The 21,262-nt window shown below is 47.6% G+C and overlaps 1 protein-coding gene across 3 annotated transcripts in view; it reads right to left on the minus strand.

The window, feature by feature from the left end:
• LOC119376495 (ankyrin repeat domain-containing protein 16-like) overlaps positions 1 to 19,739 on the minus strand; it is a 71,534-nt gene extending 51,795 nt beyond the window's left edge. For all 3 annotated transcript variants that reach the window (XR_007414591.1, XR_007414592.1, XM_049411426.1), the window contains exons 1-2: positions 19,636 to 19,739; positions 13,295 to 13,445 (exon numbers count right to left, since the gene is read on the minus strand). Coding sequence is in view for 1 of the 3 variants with exons in the window: in XM_049411426.1 (XP_049267383.1) it covers positions 13,295 to 13,445; positions 19,636 to 19,714 (230 nt within the window). In the remaining 2 variants the exon portion in view is untranslated. The remainder of the gene's footprint in view (positions 1 to 13,294; positions 13,446 to 19,635) is intronic.
• Positions 19,740 to 21,262: the final 1,523 nt, after the last annotated feature.

Raw genomic sequence — 21,262 nt, forward strand, 5'->3', positions numbered from 1 at the left:
CGGTGTTTGTGCGTGTACGCACGTATGTGTATGCGTGCGCCTGCGCGTGCGTGTCTGTACTCTGTATCACTTGTGCATGCGCGTGCGTTTCTGTATCGCTGTGTATGTGCGTGTGTGTCTGTATCGCGTGTGTATGTATGTGCCTGCGTGTCAGTATCGCGTGTGTATTTATGCGCGTGCGTGTCTGCATCGCGTGTGTATGTATGTGCATGTCTGCATAGCGTGTGTATGTATGTGCGTGCGTGTCTGCATTGCGTGTGTATGTGCGTGCGTGTCTGTATCGCGTGTGTATGTATGTATGTGCGTGCGTGTCTGTATCGCGTGTGTATGTATGTATGAGCGTGCGTGTCTGTATCGCGTGTGTATGTATGTATGAGCGTGCGTGTCTGTATCGCGTGTGTATGTATGTATGAGCGGGCGTGTCTGTATCGCGTGTGTATATGTGCGTGCGTGTCTGTATCGCGTGTGTATGTATGTGCGTGCGTATCTGTATCGCGTGTGTATGTGCGTGCGTGTCTGTATCACGTGTGTATGTATGTATGTGCGTGTGTGTCTGTATCGCGTGTGTATGTATGTGCGTGCGTGTCTGTATCGCGTGTGTATGTATGTATGTGCGTGTGTGTCTGTATCGCGTGTGTATGTATGTATGAGCGTGCGTGTCTGTATCGCGTGTGTATGTATGTGCGTGCGTGTCTATCGCGTCTATATGCGCATGTATATGTATGTATGTGCGTGCGTGCGTGTCTATATCGCGTGTGTATGCGCATGTGTATGTAAGTGCGTGCGTGTCTGTTCGCATGTCCACGCACGTGTGTCTGTAACACATGTGTACGCGCCTGTGTATGTATGTGCGTATCTATATTGCGTGTGTATGAGCGTGCGTGCCTGTATCCCGTGCGTATGATCGTGTGTATCTATGTGTGTGCGTGTCTGTATCGCGTGTGTATGCATGTCCGTGTGTGTACGTATGTGCGTGTCTTTATCACGTGCGTATAAGCGTGTGTGTGTGCCTGCGTGCATGCATCGTGTGCGTGCGTGCGTGTCTGACAGCGGCATTGACACAAAAAGGCTTCGGGCTCACTCATTTGGCCCAATTTAAGTAAACCACCACATTCCTTCTTGGGTGCCTTCTTTTAGCTCATCAAGACCACAATTATGAAAAAAATTCTCGCCTATACTTTATACTGGTTACATTATATGCGTTAATACACCGTGTTAAGGACAGCCGAGGCGGCGACGGGAAGGTAAACCGCTCAGCCGCCAGTTGATATACTCATTTTTTTCGAAGCGCTCATTTGTATATACCGAAGCGTCCTTTAAAAATATATTTGTCACTTTGTTCTATCGGAAGCCCACTTTCGCCATGACTATTGCTTAAGAAACAGGTTCTCATTTGACGCTTCAAGGGGCCGATTAAACAAGCGCGCGCAGTGATTTTAATGCGGCTGCGGCGAGCCAGTGGAGGGTTCAGCGTGCCGTGCGCAGCGCGCCGGCCAGGGGAGGGGAGAAATCCGAGGAGAATTGAGGAGGAAAACGCGCGCGCGGAGGAGAGTGTCGCTACTTTCTAGATCAAGGGGCTTTACATGAGGACTGCTCGAAGCGCCACCGCCCGCATCATTCGGTAAGCGTGCTCGCTCTCCTCCGCGGACGGCAGACTAGCCAATATTCTAGGGACCCTAACGACAGCATCCGACGCAAACTCGTGCTCCGTCGCCATTATGTGACGGTGATTACACTGTCTCACTCTACTGACGGGAGGCTGTTGCCGACGCGGTTTCGGTTTCGTTTTCACGTGCAGGCACTTTTCAGACTCGATTTATCGGTAGAAAGATGCGCGTTGGATTCGATATTTTAAAGTTAAGGATAACGACTCGCTCACGCCTCATTTAACTAAGTAATGCTGCCATTAGCTGCCATTTTCAGAAATAATTTGGTTTACCATCCTTGGAGAACCTCAAGGTCGTGTGTCTGTTCCCCTTTTTTGGGCAAAGCTGACTGCCACTGCCAATATTTTTAGTTTTTCGATTATACGACGCCTGGATTATATGACGGTTTTGCGTGGTCCCCTCAAAGTCGTATAATCGGGGTTCCACTGTATGTTGTTGGAATGGTGGCGCCAAATCGCCTTCAGAAATGACCCATATATGATAGGGAAAGTTATTTCAAATACCAAGATTATCCGTTTGAAACATTAGCCTTTTTTTTGTGTTTGTGTTTTAGATGACGCTGATACCATCTCAGGTAGCCACCACAACCCGCTTACATGAAAGATCAAACGCAATATCTTGAGCTCTATTAGCAGAAAATGAAGTGTGATTGTAGCTTACCGCCTCACTGAAGCCGACAGAGAAGTTGATGTTAGTGATCCGCCTTCCCCCCCGAGGTAGTGGGTAAAACATGAGCGTATAAATCTTTTTCAGGTGTAACTTTCCTGCTTGGGCCTCCGATACGCAGTCAGTTAGGAACCTTAAAGGTACGCTAACGAGAAATATGAAGTTCAGGTGGAATGAGCATGGGCACTGAAGAATGCATGCAGGTTGGGTGTGAAAAGACAAGTTATTGGTGGAGATAATAGAGGTGTGCACGGGCTCCGGGTAGCCCGAAAGCCCGAGCCCGACCCGGCCCGCGGGCCGGGCTCGGGCGGGCCGACGTAATTTCATTTCGGGCCCGGGCCGGGCTCGGGCTACTAGGAGTTTTATCGGGCCGGGCTCGGGCCCGGCGCAAAGCCCGACTCAAGCCCGAAATGTAGAGAATGAGCGGGAATTGTGAGGAAGAACCTGCCACAAAAAAGCAATGCTTGCAGTTGTTCAGCGAGTGGAGCGACAGTGGTGAGAATGTAGCAGTTACAAAAGATGAGCTCTCCGATTATCTCTCTATGGAATCGCCCTCCTGTCCATCTGAAGTTTTAGTCTTCTGGAAAAACAAGCAGCAGAGATATGTCAAGCTTGCCAGGCTGGCAAAAAAGATATTAGCAATTCCGGCGACGAGCGCAAGCAGCGAACGTACCTTCAGTTCGGCGGGCTACATAATGCAAAAGCGCCGCACTTCGTTGAAGCCGGAATCGCTGAACTGCTTGCTCTTTTTGCACGACAATTTGTAATCTGTGTAATAGAGACTGTTCGTCGCGTGTCGTTTGATCATATTTGTTATGCTCAATAAAATGCCAAATTACCGGAAAACGGTGTTTTGTTTTCGCAGCGAACCTTCAAAAAGCCGGGCCGGGCCGGGCCCGGGATTGTGTTTTCGTACGTCGGGCCGGGCCGGGCGGGCTCGCAGCCTTTTGCCGTCGGGCTCGGGCGGGCCTTCGACAAAGCCAGCGGGCCCGGGCCGGGCTCGGGCTCGGAAATACGGCCCGTGCACAGCTCTAGGAGATAAGGCCATAGGGCTGACGCGCTGGAGTTTTGAGTACTGTGGCGGAGCCTGGTGGCGTGCGCTGAAGTTGCTTGGGTAGTCAAAAATGGACGCCGACCGGCGAGTTACGCAGTTCTCAGTTGCTTTGAGCGTTTTACTTAATTTTGCGCCTCGTTTTCAGGCTCAAAAAGTGCTTAAAACGTACGCAGGAACTTGTCCGCTATGCCTGCAGTCTGACATGTTTGACGAGCGATCCCTGCTTCAACAAACCGTGCCGAAAGCAGGTGGTCCGGGCGACGGCTGTGAGCAGCGCGCTGGTCCCGAAGCGCGGTCGCCGCCGTTATTGTTGCGTGGTTAATTGCCTCGAACATGGGGGTAAGGATCCTAATGTGCGGTTTTACTGGTTCCCCCTGAAAGCCGTACGAAGTGGAGCGACGGAACCGCTGGATACGTGCCGTCCGACGCGTGAAGTGAGTACGCGAGCAAAACGTGGTTTGCAACGTAACGTGCTGATTACTTTTTCGTACGCGCGTACACGCGTTTATATATGTATATATTCCCTGTGTGCAGTCCAGACGGCACGCCGTGGCTGCCGACGGCGATCACGAGGATATGCAGCCGGCATTTCGTGGGAAACGAGAAAAACGATGCCATGAGTCACCCTGCGTATGTGCCTACGATTTTTCCGGCAGCTTACAGCCGGCTGCTTCCAGCGGCCGGCTGTAAACATTGCGCGCCGTCGCTTCTCGACCGCCACCGCACGCTGACAGAATTTGACGAATTCCCTAGAAGCAAATGTTGAAAATTACGACCGTGCATGGAGAAAAAGTGTGTTTGCGACTGAATGCGGCAGAAAACGGCACACGGCGCGAATGCGCTCATTCGGGCCGCCGACGGCTAGCCTTCGTCACTGGACCTTTCTTCATTCCGTTTCGTCGTGTAATGCAAATCATTTCGGCTTTCTTAACAGCAATCTTTTCGTTTATGCACTGTCGTTAATCGCGCGAGCATGCCTCGTAAAACTTAACTCGAGTTCAACGCCGTATGAGATTCGCTGCACTTGCGAGTTGCAGCGCGCCGAAATGGTTCCTTCAATCTCCTGCACGTCGTAAACATACTTGACGTTGACGAGCTTCTTGCGTTTACGCAGATTGCTTGGCCTGAAGAGCTCAGCCACGCCAGAAATTGGCCGAGATCCAAAGCGCAGCACAACCGACAGCGGCGGCTCCATTGCGCATCTGAGCTTAGTGCTGCATGCGGCCGCCAGTCTGACTACTCGAAACCAAAGAACTTATCGTAGGGGGGCGCTTTTTAGCACCGTTTTCGCAGCGCCGCCTGGGCAGCCAGTCAGGCCTATAAGCGAAGACCAAATATCTCTTACTCAATTTCTCTCACCCCAGACTCAGTGCTGAAGCGATGCCGTCACGAATCTGATTGCTCTCAGCTGTGGTTGCAGACTTAGAACCTCGCAGCAAAGGTCTCAACATGGAAGCAGGATTGCATTTCAGTGAATGTGCAATGATCCCCCTTGCTCTCGCGGCGGCTCCTGCGTACGAAGCCTGGCTCGAACCGACGGAGAGCGAAGCGCCGTTTTCATCGACGGCATGCGAGGCGTCCAATTGCCAAATACTGCTTATGTTCTCACGTATTACATTTCTCATTTTTATTAAAGGCGTTTTCCTTTTAAAGAACTCGAGCAGAGGCGCACCACCGCGAAGAGAGCCGCGGCAAAGCAGGGCCATGCAGGGCCACTCAATCCACCCGTGGAATGCGGCACGCATCCTACGAGCAGGAGGGAGGGTACCAGTGAGCAGAAATGTACCATGAGATCAAAACCATCAAAGCCCCATAGTTCTCGGCGGGATAGCGGCAGAACATGTGGGAAATCCGACGAAGAATAGCTGCGAGGCTCGATCGTATAAACTGTGTCAACATCACCGAGGTCAGGCCACACCTGGCTGCTGTTATTGCCACCGTGTTCACGGTAGAAGCAAAATAACAAAACGAAACGAACGAGAAAGATATCAAGATGAATAGCTCTCGGCAAATCACGGCCGGACTGCGTTTGTGATCACAACGAGAAACAGGTAGGGGCGTTAGTACATGTATCTATCCTTCAGTTTTTTGCAATTATCTCGCTTGTTAAAGCTCAGTTCACAGTAATACTGGCACGAATGTGATCATAATAGGATAATTTGCCATTGCAGTTCTGCTTCCTGTATCTCTTTCGTGCTATTGTGCACGAGTCCCACCATTGGAGACACGGGCGCTGCAGTCGACATGCTACATCACGATCACGTGATCCCACCTTGCTTCACGGAACCTTGCTCTTAAGACGGGAAGCTGGCGGCTGAGCGCGTTTTTTAGATGCGAAGCAGCTCTTTGACTAGCCTGTGCGTCCCTCCGTGCATCCGTACGAACGTGCCGCAACGCGCTCCCCTCGCCGCAGGTGTTGGAGCGGTGCCAAGTAGGTCACACTGCAGCTGCGCATTGACGTCACACTCCCCTCGCAGTGCGCGCTGTCCTCACTCTCTCCCTCGCCTGCCGCGCGCTCGCGCAGCGCCCGCAGCCGCAGCTGCCGCCTCGTCCGTTCGCCTGCAACACCTGCCGCTACCACGACCGCCGCTCGCTACACCGCCGACTCGTCGGTTCACGCGCAATGAACCTGACGCGCGCCTAACGTACGCGTTGAAACATGTCTATACGTGTCACCTCTCTCTCGCTTCACCCTCTCCACCATGTTAGCGCCGTTCAACCCGTGACGCCACCCGTGCGTCACGGGTTGCGTCACGGGTTGCCACTCTCGTGTGGACGACCTTACATTGGGCAAACAGGTCGGTGTCTAAACCACCGCCTGCGTGAGCACGCGAACAGGGTGGACGGGGGCAGGGATGGAAATTTGGCCATTCATTGCCACGAGTGTGGGTGCAAACCGTTGTATCAACAGTGTACTGCTGTTTTTCATGACAGGGATCAGCGCACGCGAGAGATTGTGGAGGCAGCCAAAATGCAACGGGAGGGCAGCAACTGCGTGAGCATGACGTCAGTTTCATTGACACAGAAGGAAATGGCTTTCTTGGAAGGGTCACTACATTTTTGGGGGAGTGAGTAGCTGATGCGCGCTGACACACTGCACACCTGTGGCATTGGTGTTTTTGTTTTGTCATAGTCATATTTGTATATATTTAGGGCACATGTTAATATAAATTCAGTTGGAAGTTTGCGCCCGTCCATGTCTGTTTCGTCCGTCGTCTTAGAAAATTTTGCGCAAGAAGTGTTGATCATGGAGTACCAACTAGCTCGAACTCGTACCTTGTTAAAATGCATCTGGACGGGAGGTACGCGCTTTTTTACAGCCTCAGATGGTCGTGCACATAGAGCATGCAGCGTACGTGCAGAAAAAGTTCTGGGGCAGCGTTTGACAACAAAAAACAGCTGGACCCAACGAAGCTAGGAGTGACCGCAGAGTCAAGTGTGACAACAAAACCATGCTCGTGCTTTAGTAAAATGGGGGGGGGGGGGTCAGGGGTACTTCTAAAAAAATAATAAAGGACGCCGGTACGTCGCTGCTTGTTTCGCTATCGAAGTCCTAAGCACAGAACTATACTGACGGATGAAACGGGCTGGATAGAGACGTACAGAAAAAGGAGATGTAGAGGGGGGCTGAAGTAGCTCTCATTAGGAAGCGGGGGAGGTCCAAAGGGATTGGGTTCTCTTTGGGATGCCCCAGTGCCTGGTAGATTGACGTTGTCGTCGGCTGTCGACTGCAAGCATCGCCGGCGTTTCTTGCTGTTCTTTATTTTTCATTTTCGTAGTCGATTAGCCGATGTTCGCCCAGGTGAAAATGAGTAACTGGGAATCCAACTGGTTTCAACTGGTATCAACTGGGATCAAATGGTTCCAGTTGGGAAACAACTGGTCCCAGTTGATTCCAGTTGCAACTGGTCCCAGTTAGCAGCTGGTCCCCAGTTACAACTCAACTGGTCCCAGTTGATTCCAGTTGCAACTGGTCCCAGTTAGCAGCTGGTTCCAGTTACAGCTCAACTGGCCACCAACGGGAACCATGACCAGTTGAACTGGAAGAAGCTGATCCCAGTTGGAAACCATAACCAGTTAAATTGGAAGCAAGTGGTCCCAGTTGCGCCCTAACTGGAAGTGCGACCAGTTGTCCTGGTTGTACGGTTCTTCAAAATGAAAGAATAAAGATAATTGAACTCGTACGCATACGCAGCATTGCTGCACTTGAGCGAATGGGTTTTATCTAAGAGCTTTTTGTGTCCTATTCGCAGAAGGGTGCCATCACTGGCCTAGTAATATTCCTAGGACAATGAGAGAATAAGAAAATAGCATCTCATGGTTTGCGAATGAATTATCTTTTCTTATATATATATATATATATATATATATATATATATGTGTGTATTTTTTAAAATCATATTATCGTGGATTATTCCGTTACGCAAATGCGCAACACAGTGCACACAGGCGTACGCTTGTTTTAGCATCAGTACATTCAACTAACATTAAAAAGCTGTTGTCAATCTTTTTACGTCCATCACGGTGACAATACGCGCAACCGAGGCGGGCCCAATTGACGTTGGGGTGTTAATATTGCCGTCGTCTCGCTGGGAGCATGCTTAATAGTCTTGTGTGCAGCACAGCGGTTACTTCCAAACGAGAACGAAAAATGGAGTAGTGCCAGTGCCGAGAGCTACCACAGCTGAGACTGTCGACATCCTGCCGACACAAACCCACAAACCGTTGCACAAACGCAGCCTCTCTGCATCGACTGCCGTCACATTAGTTCCGTATCTCATAGGCTCAAACATTGAACGAAGCAGTAAAGTAATCAAGCATAAAGATTACATATAAAATAAACTGAAATGAATTATTTCGTGCCAATTCGGCAATATTTAATGGAAGAAAGAAACTGGATAACAAAAGACATAAAATTTAGAAAAACAGCGATGCTAGTTTCGTACACCACATGGGACGAGGGCTAGCTACCGAGCGCTCGGTGGTCCGTGGTCGCGCTGCTTAGTTGTGCTGTTTTTCAAAAGGAACGTGCAGTCATGGCGTGCGTAAATTAGACTTTGTTTCATCTCTGGAAGACTTTGACTTCAGGTGAACGCCGGACAAGTGTTTACGCCTGTGACAAGACGGATATATGGACCCATTGTGTGCGGAATGCTGCCTGCCAATTGTCAGCGATGCAGCCGTTTGAAGGTAATTATACCATTTATGCTTCGAGTGCTAGTTGTTCAGTATCCTAGAGAAGATGTAGATATAATGCAAGTGCTTTGAGTGTTGAGACGATGGAACGCTGCATTGTAAACAAATGCTTTCTATACTGATCTAGCTAAGTTTGTTTATGGGTTTGTGCGGAGTGCTCGCAAACTTGCTGCCATTTGTTTGGGAGCATCACAGAAAACGAGTGCCGTGCAATACTTGTGCTTTGAACGGCGTGCTAAATAACTATGAAGTGTACTCGTAACTCTGTCCGCGACTTTCAAAGAAAGCGCTAAGGGCCCGTATTTGCACTCTAAATGAATATTCCTGAACCTGTTGCATGTGTAGGCATATGAATTCGAGTGAAAATAATGGTGTTTTTTATTATTTTTGCTGCTGATATATAAACTCGACTTCTAAAAATTCGGAATAGATGCAGCGCATGATCTCTGTAGACACTGTTGTCGTGTGAAATTGTTAGAAGGTAGGTCTGCTGTGTATATCTATAAATTGATATGACTGTTCTGAGACATGCATGAAACATGTTACCTCTTATTTTGCAGCAACGCTGCTTCATTGGTCACGGGTGAATGGCACAGATTCATCAGCTGCGCAGCCCGAAACTTCACCAGTATATTGGTTGAGAAATACAGCACTGCATTGAAAGCCGAGCGGAGGATATCTTTGCACTGAATGTGCAACCACAGTTGCTGGTCCAAACCAGCCACAGCAGGGAATGCCTAGAGCTGTGTAATTTTTTATGTAATAGCAATAAATCATGATCATCTTCTACACTTAACATGGAGTGTCAAGTGTTCCATTGGAGTGTTTGATGTGCTCAGAATGAACATTATTTGCACGTTGAAGATTGTTTGAGCTAGCTGGAGTACAAGCATGCCCATTTGGGCACCAACGGGGAATGGGACCTGTTCACAACTGGGAAAAGCATTTCCAACTGGGAATGCATTCCCAATTGGTACAGTCGCCAACTGGGAATGTATTCCCAACTGGTTCCCAGTCGCCACTGGGAATGCATTCCCAACTGGTCCCAGTTACCAACTGGAAATGTGTTCCTTAAACCAGTTGAAGTGAACCAGTTGAAAACCAGTTGGATTCCCAGTTACACATTTTCACCTGGGCGTACACGTTTGTTGCATCTGTTTATTGTTCGACCCAACGAGTGACAATTTCTGCATTGTTATCCATACTGTGATATGGCAAAACATTTGCGCATACATAAGCAGGGTTTTGTGTAAATAAAATCAGCTTGTCAGTGCGTGACGCTGTCGAGTGTTTCTTTCTTCGTGTCCTGTTTTATCTGGCGCTGCTAAAGAACTGGTGCAATTCTACGGTACAATAAAATATGTGTACGCAACGTGATGCATGTTACTTGTTATGTACTCATAATAACTATGTATAAATACTGTTTTTTTCATTGGGCATGCGAGTCCAACTGCAGTTTTGGTAACCTTGTACGATCTACGTCTGCAAATAAAAAAATTTTTAAGAGTACGGTGCGGATACATTTATTACACCGAGTGATTCCGCCCATTATTGATTCACGAAAAAAACAAGAACATTAAGTGGGTTAGTTAGACAGACCAGCTCATATATGCGCGAAAAAAATAATTAAAAAATGAGGCGTTGTTTATATTCGGCATAGCGGGGCTCAAAAGGCGGGAGTGAAATCGCTATGATCGCTACAGAAGCGAAAGTGCATTGAAAATCGTATCGATCAGCAGGACAAAAAAAAAAAAAAAAAAAAAAAAAAACTAACGCCCCCAACTACACACCCTGTTATTGCAGCGGCTGCGTGGAGGAGCATTCATCTATGCAATAGCCGCTTAAAACATCGCCCGCCCTCCGTAAATCAGTCACAATGACAGTAACTTATTTCACGCCACACAGAAAACTTGCATCAAAAGAACTTCCGTGAGTTGCGCACTGTAACTTTGACTTTTCTTGTGCGCAAAACAGCAACGCGCGCTAGCCGCGCCCTGCAACCCGCGGAGCGGAGGCGAACGAGCGCATCGAGGCACTCTAAGGTGATGCTGCGAGCCGCGCCGCTATCGGCGGCGACATGAAGTGCACTACAAACTTCTAGAACACTGTACCGTCTCGGCACAGCGGTCACATGGCGGCCCCCTGCTTCGCGAGGGCGAAGAAGCCGTCAAAATGGCGACCCCAGTTCGTCAAATTCAGTCTTTCAGGAACAACACCGAGCTTTTAGCTTGCGTTCTCAGTTTTCCTCGCAGAATTCCACCGCACGTTGCTTTCGTTGCGGTTCTGCTCGACATTTGGCAAATTTTCTGCAGTGCCCAGCTAGGAACCGCACTTGTCTTGCGTGCGGAAAAACCAGACATTTTCAGTCCCTATGCAACTTTCCGTCCTGCAAATTTTCCTGAAGCAATTCCTTCTTCTGCCCCTTCGAGCACTGGCCAGACCAATACGGTCACGGTTCTAAACGTAGATGGTCTACCATACTTCTTCCAAGCCATGCGTTACAGCTTCAGTGGGACACTGTGCCCTTGTCTTTTTTAGTGGACCACTGGCGCTTCAGTCTCCTAATCATCGCCGACGACTTTCAGCAGTCATTCCGGACATTCAGTTGGCCGCTCGTCTACCATACTGCAATCGTATTCAAAGGGATCATTCCAATGTTACGTACGCCCGGAATGAAGGCTCCGATAACATTCTTCTATAACACCATGTGGCCGGATCTCTTCTTGGCCTTGATGCCATTCGAGTGTTCGGCATCACCATCTGCAGTGCTACAAGGCAGTGTTATTCTTCGAAATCCAAGACAACTCTTCCGGTACCAAATGGGACGATGCCTGCTTCACTGACATCGGCTCCAACGCCATCTGCTTCATCGAGTGTGTCGACCATTCTTGCTTCACCAAACTTCACCATTCGTTTCAAAGACATCTTTTCGTCAATGCCTGATCGACCAGCTAATGTCTGTGCTTCACCTGGTGCCGTGTCCCTGTGGTGCGTGCGCTGTGCTTCAGTGTACTTCCGAAATGCACTGCCAGCCATGCCTGTCGCTGTGTATGCGCCTGTGCTTCAATCCACTTCGGCGATGCACCGCCAGTCAGGCCTGACCCACCTGTACTCAACATTCAGGTGTGGAACACTTTCTTCACCAAGGGGGGAGGACTTCCCAGCGGTGTATCTGGTGCAAATACACCCAACACAACGGTTCCCATCAAACCTTTAATACGGCTCAGGCCGTCGAACGGACTTGGTCCACAAAGTCCTGTCGAAGCTCATGCTGCGAGCTCAGGCGATGAGGACGCAGACTTCACGCTCGTTCAGAGCCATCACAATTTCCTACCACTCTTGATGTTTCACTCAGAGTACAGGTGACCAGGTACAGTCACCCGCTTCTACACAAAGCGCGCTCTAAGCGGAAGCATCAGAAGCTGCATCGTTTTGAGGACTATGTCACATAGTCAGTGTCATAGCAGATCTTGTGGGGTGTGAATTTCTGTGTGCCATATTCAGATTTCTTGTTCTGATTCTATTGTTGCAATTCTGATAATAATATATAGAGTGTATAAGTGAATGTTCAGAACACTTGTCTTTCGAGGAGGGGATGGTTGTTGTGTTCAAGTTCTCGCAGTTTCGGTTTCGATGTTGTTTTGTTCTGTACGGATGCCAGGGGGCGTGTCTGGTATCCACGTCACTTCCACACCGCTAGGCGCATCGTGGCGACTTGTAAATAAAGAGTGTGTGAAGAGAAGTCGTAGTGTGTAGGTGTTCTTCTTTGGTGCTTTGCACCAAACGCACGTGTTTTGGTGGCTGGGTCGGCGTCCCCGTCGGCGTGTCGGTCACCGCCAGTCTTCTTCGACTGCTGCTGCACCGGAGCCGCTACCACCAACACAACAGATACGCTGGACCAGACGCAAAAAGGCAGTGCTGCTTACGCAGACAAAGCGCCAACAAATTAAATGTCGGAAGCCACAGGCTTCCAGAAGCTTGTGTTTGTTTGTGAAGGAAAGGATCACCATTAACTAGTCAGAGGAGTCTCTAACCTCACGGGTGGTACCTGAGGAAGAAGAAGGCGAGGAAGGGGGTGTTGGAACAGTGTGGGGGCATGCCCCGCTGGTTCGAACTGTAGGGGCGACTTTTCCATGAGGCGCGGGGCACTAGCGCCCCGTTTGTGTCCTCAGAAAGTCCCGAGCGCATGTCGGGCGGTCTCAGCTCGGCTCCCCCTCCCCAGTGGCGCCCGGGGCACTTGTACACCCCTGCCCCCCATTAGTTACGCCACTGGATAAAGACATATATCAAAGAAAAAAACTGTTCAGAGGAGGATGACAGATGAGCACTATGTTCTGGCTCTCTCCAAATATTTGGCAAAGCAAACAATTACATTTATGAAACATATAAATAAAGTAACTAACGCTTTCCTAAACTGTAACTTGGTGACCTCAGTGTTTGAGAACAGAATGAATGTAACGGTTTACATCTCCCTTCACTCTAGGGGTATTGGTGTTGGAACTGTAGCATTTTGAAGCAACTGGGTGCCTCTTTCCCATTCCAGCTTTGAGTATAGCAAGCTGCTTAGTTCAAACAGACTTTCACTTGGGTTAACAATGAGCATTAAGAATGTTCATTGTAGTTGAGCTCTAGACTATGCTACACAAAATGTTATAAACAGGCAGCGCAACTTAGCATACAAACAATGATGTGGCTGTGTAGAAAGGCGTACCTTTTGGAGCTCTGCCAAGCAGTCCAGTATGGCCACCTGATCTGCACTCGCAGCATCCATGAAAGGTGTAGTGCCACAGTGTCAGCTACATCTGGTGGATAGTGGCCCCTCTTTAGAAGCAGCTTCACGCATTGCAACTGGCCATGTAAAGCTGTCAACAGTAAACAGTGTGGTTCTTACATGTGAAAATTGTTATTCAGTAACAACTGCAACCATTTAATCATGCACATAGCGGGAAACAGGACTCCGTGTTTCGCATTGCACATAACATAGGTAACACAAGTGGCTGTTGTGTGACACACACACAAATTGCATAGGGTGTTAAATATATATTTTTTCTGTGGTAATTCAAGTTCAGTAGAGGCCAGCACCAGATGCTCTCATGGAGGGCTGATTCAAACATTGAAAGTCGGGGGCTTGTGGGAGCAACTGCATGCTGCCATGCACGCCTTTGCACAATGTTGTTTACAGGGGTTGCATTTATACGGTGTCAAGTGGGACATCGGAAAGAACTAGAACAGAGTATTTTTGTTTACAGATTTCTAACCTGAGAAACTGGGGAGACCAGACATACCACCCACTTTGTACTTGGGAGAACTGCATGAGGATAGGGCAGAATGTTCACAAATGTGAGTGCATCTTTCTTGTCCCATCCTTGTGCTGTTTGTCCTAAGCTCAAACTTTCCAGCAAGCCAGCTTAACACCTGCTTTTGCCCACCTCGTGCAGGCATAAACTAGCCTATGCTAGCCGTTTCCCTGACAAATGCTTCTCTGTCATATGCACACAGATCTCCAGGCAGGGTGACTTCTTTTACACTTGACGCGTACCTTCAGGATGAAGTTGCAGAAGGTCTTGGTTGATGAGTGATATAATCTTTGTGCTACTTTATTGACGATTTCAAAAGCAGGCACAATGGACTTACTTTTAAGACGTTATTTTCTTGCTTTTGTGAATTTGACTGCTGCCAAAAGGGTGTCCTTTGTTGGGCACTCTTGGTAAAGGTACTGCGTACCATTCGCACAAACACCCACAAGCTGCAGCTAAAATGCAGCACGATGGCCAATGCAGCATGAGGAGACAAAGTGTCTCAGCATGACACCGTGAGAAACAACGGGGAGCAAACGCACTACCATTCAGCACAGTGCCAAGAAAAACACACAGCTGTGCACGAGCGACTAGGAAGAGTAAAACATGCAGTGCGAGGGAATGAGGAACAAGGATGGAAGAGATGGCAAGCAAGGCCAGACAGCAAAAACTCCACATGAAATGAGACAGAATGCACGCAGCTACAATGTAAACAACTCCCAACAGCACTGTGTGAGAGTGCCAACTCAGGTTTTCTTTCAAAAGGGGCGCTTCATAAAGGCAAGGTTTTCTTGTCTACAAATTCATCTTCGGAAAAAAACAATTTATGCTGTGGTAAAGCCACTTGCAATGTGCTGAGAACATTGGAGGCTGCATTTGTTTAGCTGAAAGGTGCACAATCATTTGCTTAGAGACATTATTAAATTAACAACAGGAAAGGTCTCATGCTCAGCTAACGTTGCGGTGTAAGCTAATTACATCCAATCAACTGCTCCTATTCTGTGCTCAGTGGCATATTAACAAGTAATAAGTGGAGGAGGTGAACCTCTCCCTCCACTGGTACACACACAATATAACATATATATCCCCACAAAGCCCGCCTACAGAAATGGCTATTAAAAAAATGATACTTGCCACATGTGTTTATTGCTTTGTTTTGGTGATTGGGTTTCACCCACTGTTTGCACACTTGATGCAGACCGCGCCGCAATGTTTGAGAAGCTTTGCGATTTTGAGATCTTCTGTTAAGATTACACGCAGGACGCGAATAGCCAAGTTTATTCAAGAGCTTACGCGAGCACCAGCAATAATGCTGGAAGGTTCGATGACTGATGTATAAAAGACGATGCATTCCAGTGATGATCAGATTACTTGATGGCTGACAACTGTTCTCGCCACTATCAGTGCACAGCGTGTATCGCTCGTATTTTGAGTTTTCATTTTCTGAGCACAAGTTTGACCGAATTGCTGGGGCCATTCCCAAATACTGGGGACATTGCCAACGTCAACTTCCAGAAATAAATGGACAGTCGTAGCTACTGACTACCTCACCTGCTACACTGAAACAAGGACCCTGCCAAAGGCAGTGCCGCCGAGGTAGCCAAGTTCTTCACTGAGAACATCCCTTTGTCATGGCGCCATTGAGGCCCTCATCACCGACAAAGGTACGGCCTTTACTGCCTACCTAACTCAGGCGATCTTGGGATACAGCCAGACAAGCCACCGCCGGACCACTGCTTACTACCCAGAGACCAATGGCCTCACCGAGCATCTAAATAAGACCATCGCCGACATGCTGGCCATCTACGTCGATGTTGAACACAAGACGTGGGATGCCATCCTTCCATACATGACCTTTGCACACAACACGGCCATGCAAAAAACGACTCGGATGACGCCATACAAGTTGGTCTACAGAAGGAACCCGGCAATGACGCTCGACGCCTTGCTACCCAACGTCATCGACAGAGAAAACCTTGCTATCACCATCTACCTTCAGCGTGCTGAAGAAGCCAGACAACTCGCCCGCCTGCACATCCACAGCCAGCAAAAGACCAATAGCTGTCGTTACAACCTTCGACGACGCCACGTAGAATACCAGCCTGGCAACCGTGTATGGGTCTGGGTCTGGACAGCAATACGCCGACATGGACTCAGTGAAAAACTTCTTTGGCCATACTTCGGGTCATGCAAGGTGCTTCGATGTAGTGGCACTCTAAACTATATGAGGTATCCCAGATGGCATTATGAACTCTCATCGGCACAGCGCACGACCGCATTAAGGAACCCAAGGGCTCTTGTTTCTGCTTACTTATTATTGTCTTTTGTATTGCATGCACGTTTTGAAGTCCATGTTCTGTTTAAACCGATGCTTTTTCAGAGGGCAGCATGGCCATATGTGTTTATTGCTTCGTTTTGATGTACTCGGTTTCACCCACAAACACTGTTTACAACGCTCGACGCAGACCACGCTGCAATGTTTGAGAAGCTATGCAATTGTTTGGGATCATTTTGTTAGGATTACGTGCAGGACGCGAATAGCCAAGTTTATTTGAGAGCTTACGTGAGCACCAGCGATAAAGCTGGAAGGTTCGATGACTGATGTATAAAAGACGATGCGTTCCGGCGATGATCAGATTACTCGACGGCTGACGACTGTTCTCGCCACTATCAGTGCACAATGTGTATCGCTTGTATTTTGAGTTTACATTTTCCAGGCACAAGTTCGCCCAAATAAAGAGTTTGTATTTCGCAGGCTTGCTGCAGCCTTCTTAACTTTCACAACCATGTGACAATATCTCGTTCATTTGCTTTTGGGACACAACACATTCCTAAAAAGTTAGAGGAAAGAATGGTCCATATCAAAAACATAATTCGTATCAAATTTGATACAGCAGGCGTTCACCGATTGTTACGTCCACATAAGGAGGCTTATTGAAATGCAACACTGCAGCAGTCACAGTGGTCTTGAGTGCGCACTGACGTTCCGCACCGCTATGCAGACTGATGGCTTCCTCTTCACCTCCGTTATCCCTGTCCCACTATACCTAAATGCACATACCTACACTATGCATGGCTGTAACAATGCCCACCAAGCTGACGAAGCCTACAAAGTGAGTTAGTTTCCTAAGGGTTAAACAGCTTCAAATGCGCAACATGCGTAAGTTCAGTCTTTGCAGACCGTCAGCCATTGGCATTGAGTCTCGTTCAGTGGTAAGTCAGTTCGCTTATGCACTCTATAACAACATAAGGTCCAGCAGTTTTTGCATCACCCACTTTTTCTAGGTCACCAGGGTTACATCCGACTTGTCATTGTCAGCAGTTGAAAAGTGCCTTCGAGCGACCTTGTGAAGCAAGAGTGCACTTATTTGCAAGATGTCAAGCTTCTGCACGACGCATGGTCTCAGATATGCAGAGCTCACTGTGATCCAAAAATGGGAAGATCGTATGGAGTGTATAACAAGGCAGGCGAGCATAAAGAAGAAAGCAGGGACTGCAGCCGGTAGTTCATGTTGTGCAGTGTTAAATGCATAGGTGATGAACATCGAAACACCGTCTCAGTTCATGTGGTCTGATGTGACATACAAGGGTAGCATATTGAAAATCAGTTCTGCGGAATCCCGCAAGGTCGCAGAAGGTTAAGAAAGGAAAAATAGTAGAGCTGTGCGAATAGCAAAATTTTGGTGCGAAGCGAATTCGAATATTGAAGTGTGATGGCGAATCGAATCGAATATTTTCGAATATTTCTAGAATATTTCTAGAATATTTTTCGAATACTTTGAAGCGAAATTGCAGAAAAAAAGTTAGAGAGGATTCCTAAGCATACTCTTATGAGATAGCAACATGAAAGTGTTTCTTTCGCTATGTTGATGAAGCACTGGTGGGGTGGTGTTTCATAGTTGTCTTATCAAGAATGAGGCAATGTAGAGGGCCAGTTCTAGTTATGTACATGATTTGGTGCAACCAAAGTGTTGCCGACAACACTTTACACGTGATAGGCAAAGATGCGATTTCCTCAGCTCTCCTCCTCTTTCACCTTCTGTGGAAGCCCAACTGATATGGCGGACAAGGGTGTGCTCCCCTTGTCCAAAGTGCGAAGTCCGGAGTTCTAAATCTGCCTCGTAGATGGCGAGATATAAGAACATCTGGAATTTGGATGCTAAAAAGCTTCGGCGTCCAGTTTTTCGGACTTCCTGCATAAATTTTAGGTCCAAACCAGCATTATTTGAGCCCCCACCTCTGCCACATCTTTCATCTCCATGTTGGAACCAGCGTTTTCTTGAGTTAATTTGCGACCGTAGCGCAGCTTGAAAGGCAGCTTTGCCGCAATACGGGGGTGTGATGAGGTGAAGCATATTGAAACTCTAGAGACCACTTCCAATCGGACGTTGAGTGTCTTGGCAAAGTTAGACCGTAGCGGAGCTTGAAAGGCAGCTTTGCCGCAATACGAGAGTGTAATGAGGTGAAGCATATTAAAATCTGAAGGGGCACTTTCAATCAGACATTGACTGTATTTGTTTTGGGGAAGTTCGAATAGTTCGAATAGTAAAATTCCAGTGCGAATCGAATCGAATAGCAAACACTATTAGAAAAATATTCGAAATTTCGAATATTTGCACACCCCAAAAAATAGACAACAGAACAGAACAGTTCTGCAGGACTGATTTTCAATATGTGTCTAGTTGCTTCGAGTTGTTGATGAATTCCCTCGCGCTGCCAACTGCTAGCTTCCTGGTTGGCTAAATTGGTAGAGCGACTGCCCCGAAAACGCGTTAGTCCCGGGTTCGAGCCCTGGACCAGGACGAATTTTCGGCAACTAAGAGGCTTTATTTTCTGAGAAATCCGTATGGATTTTTGTGGCTTCGTGCTACACATGGGTGGTTGTCTATTTTCCCTTTCTTAAGGATAGCACGTTCGTGCGAGTTCTATTGGTGCATTCCACAAGACTGTTTGTTTGTGGATGATGGTGTAGAGTCTAAAACTTGTGGCACATAGGCAAGGTTTCTTCAACCATGTCTGCAGTGAACTGTCGCCCCCAATCCGATAACTTGGGAGGTCCGTGCTGGAGAATCACGAAGGGTACCACGAAGAGACACACATCGGCTGCAGTAGCCGAACCTATAACAGCAGTTTCACAGTAGCGTGTCAAGTGATCAGCAGACGATGATTCAACGATTTCCCTCACCGGAGCGCAGAAGGGATAGAGAAGGTTGATGCCAACTTGCTCGAATGGAGTTCGTGAAAGTGGCACAGCAGGTAGTTGACCAGGAGGAGTACTTGTAGGACGCTTGTGATGATGACACTCATTGCAGCTAGACACATACTGTTGTGTCATCTGACACATCTTGGGCCAGTCAGGCCTTTCTTGAAGACAGCAAAGAGTTCTTGCTGCTCCTAAATGACAGGATGTTGGATCGTCATGCATAGCTCGCAAGATAGAAACGTGGACGTTCTTTGGGACAACCAGAAGATATCACAAGCGGTTGTAGGATAGTTCTTTTTGCATATTAGCCATCGCGTATGCAGAAACGTGTAGCCGATGATTTCCTTCCGGTAGCAAGAAGTTGCTGTAAATATTGCTGTAGTGGTATATTGCTGTGTAGCAGTATATTGCCGTAGTGCAAGTTGTGCTAAGCAACATATGCTGCAGTGATAATTTCGTGGTCTGTCAGTACTTCCTAACCTTTGCCCCGATGCTCACATTTAGCTTGGTACTGCTGTTTAACCTTACAGCGTGTTCATCACAGAGACATACCAGCTGTATGAAGTGGTGTTCTCTTGTTCCTGCTGCTGGTGTTCCATGCATCTGGGGATATATCCAAAAGGCAGGACATTATGTGTACATGGCCTTCCCTGCAACAGAAGGACACATCAGAGCTTCCTGTTTAGTAAGATGTGATTACCATGTTTCTGGCACAAAGTCTGAGACATGAAAAAGAACCAGGTAAGAGACGAAGGAGCGCTAACTACCAAACCGTTTTCATCATTCTGTGTAAGTGAAGCAGTGCACGGGACTAGGACTAAGAAAAGGACACAAAACATGACAATTGCTGACCTCGCAACTACTAGTTTATTTCAGAACAAGCACTTCGTTATATATCCACACACCCTTCGACGTCATAGAGGTGCAACAAAATAAAAGACATGTACAGAGCATATATCCTCTATCATTATTTTTATATTAACGGTGCCTAGTATCACTGTTTAGCTAACCTGGAGTAGGTCTTAAAGATTACTCAAAAGCTTTCAATACCATAAATAATGCTACAGAGTTAAAGAAATGCAACCACCACGACTCTTGGGGTGTTTTTCTACAATCGAATCTTACTTAATGCATTGGCAGCAGGTGGTGCTCATCAACAATCGCACCTCCAATTCACGAGCAATTATAGCGGGTATGCCTCAAGAAGGTATTCTGGCACCAGGGCCGTACCCAGAATTTTTTCGGGGGGTGTTTGTGAGTAGAATGGCTAGCTTTGGCAACTAGTCGTTGCTGTGAAGGCATATTTTAGTGTCATTCGAAAGGTTCAAGCATGCAAAAATTTCGGGGGGTGTCAGAACCCCCCCAATCCCCCCAATAGTTACGGCCTGCTGGCAGCCCCATTACAGTGAAGCTGTACACTGTTGGGCTCTGGACGGATCACCGTCCGTGGACACGCGTAGAACAACAATTTCGGCATTAACACAAGAATCCAGCGTTTTGCATTGGAAACAATGGACATGGCATAAGCAAAGGTATTGCAGACACGACAGAAAACATGAACAATTCGCCTCGTGGACAAGACCGCTTGACTTGCATCACAAACGAATATCATGCTTTTTGCACTTTTGAATGTAGCTATAATAGAAAAACTGTTCCTGGGCAAGTTGGTGCCTAAGTTACTAAACACGTTATTTCTGGCACAATAAGCACTGTGCCAGAAGTAACATGTTTCGCAAACTGAGACTGTAACAAATTATCTTATCATTATTTGCTATATTAAGCAAATGAAGAGACATACACTAAAAAATCCCAGGGTTCCCTTGCGCATGACGATATACTCATCAATGGGTCCAACGTGGTGTCAACATGTCACCCACCCAGCAGAACAGGATTCCATTCACGCTCTAACTTCACTCTCTCCTGGCGTTGGCTAAAGCTTGGGTCCTTGGGCCAGGGTAGATCATCTCAGCTAACGCTTGATAGTGTCACTAACAGTTGTCTGGAAACACAGCACTGTGTGACTGTCAGTGTTTCTTGCATAGCTAATGTTGGCACATGTTGCCTAATTGGCCAGTACTGGCTAAGTGGCCTTTAGTTGTGCAGTGTTTGCAATTCATTATAAAAACAATGTAGTATTAAACAATGTGTATCAATATTAAACAATGTATAAGTGACCCTG

The sequence above is a fragment of the Rhipicephalus sanguineus genome, unplaced genomic scaffold, assembly GCF_013339695.2.
Source record: "Rhipicephalus sanguineus isolate Rsan-2018 unplaced genomic scaffold, BIME_Rsan_1.4 Seq1236, whole genome shotgun sequence".
Classification (NCBI taxonomy): domain Eukaryota; kingdom Metazoa; phylum Arthropoda; class Arachnida; order Ixodida; family Ixodidae; genus Rhipicephalus; species Rhipicephalus sanguineus.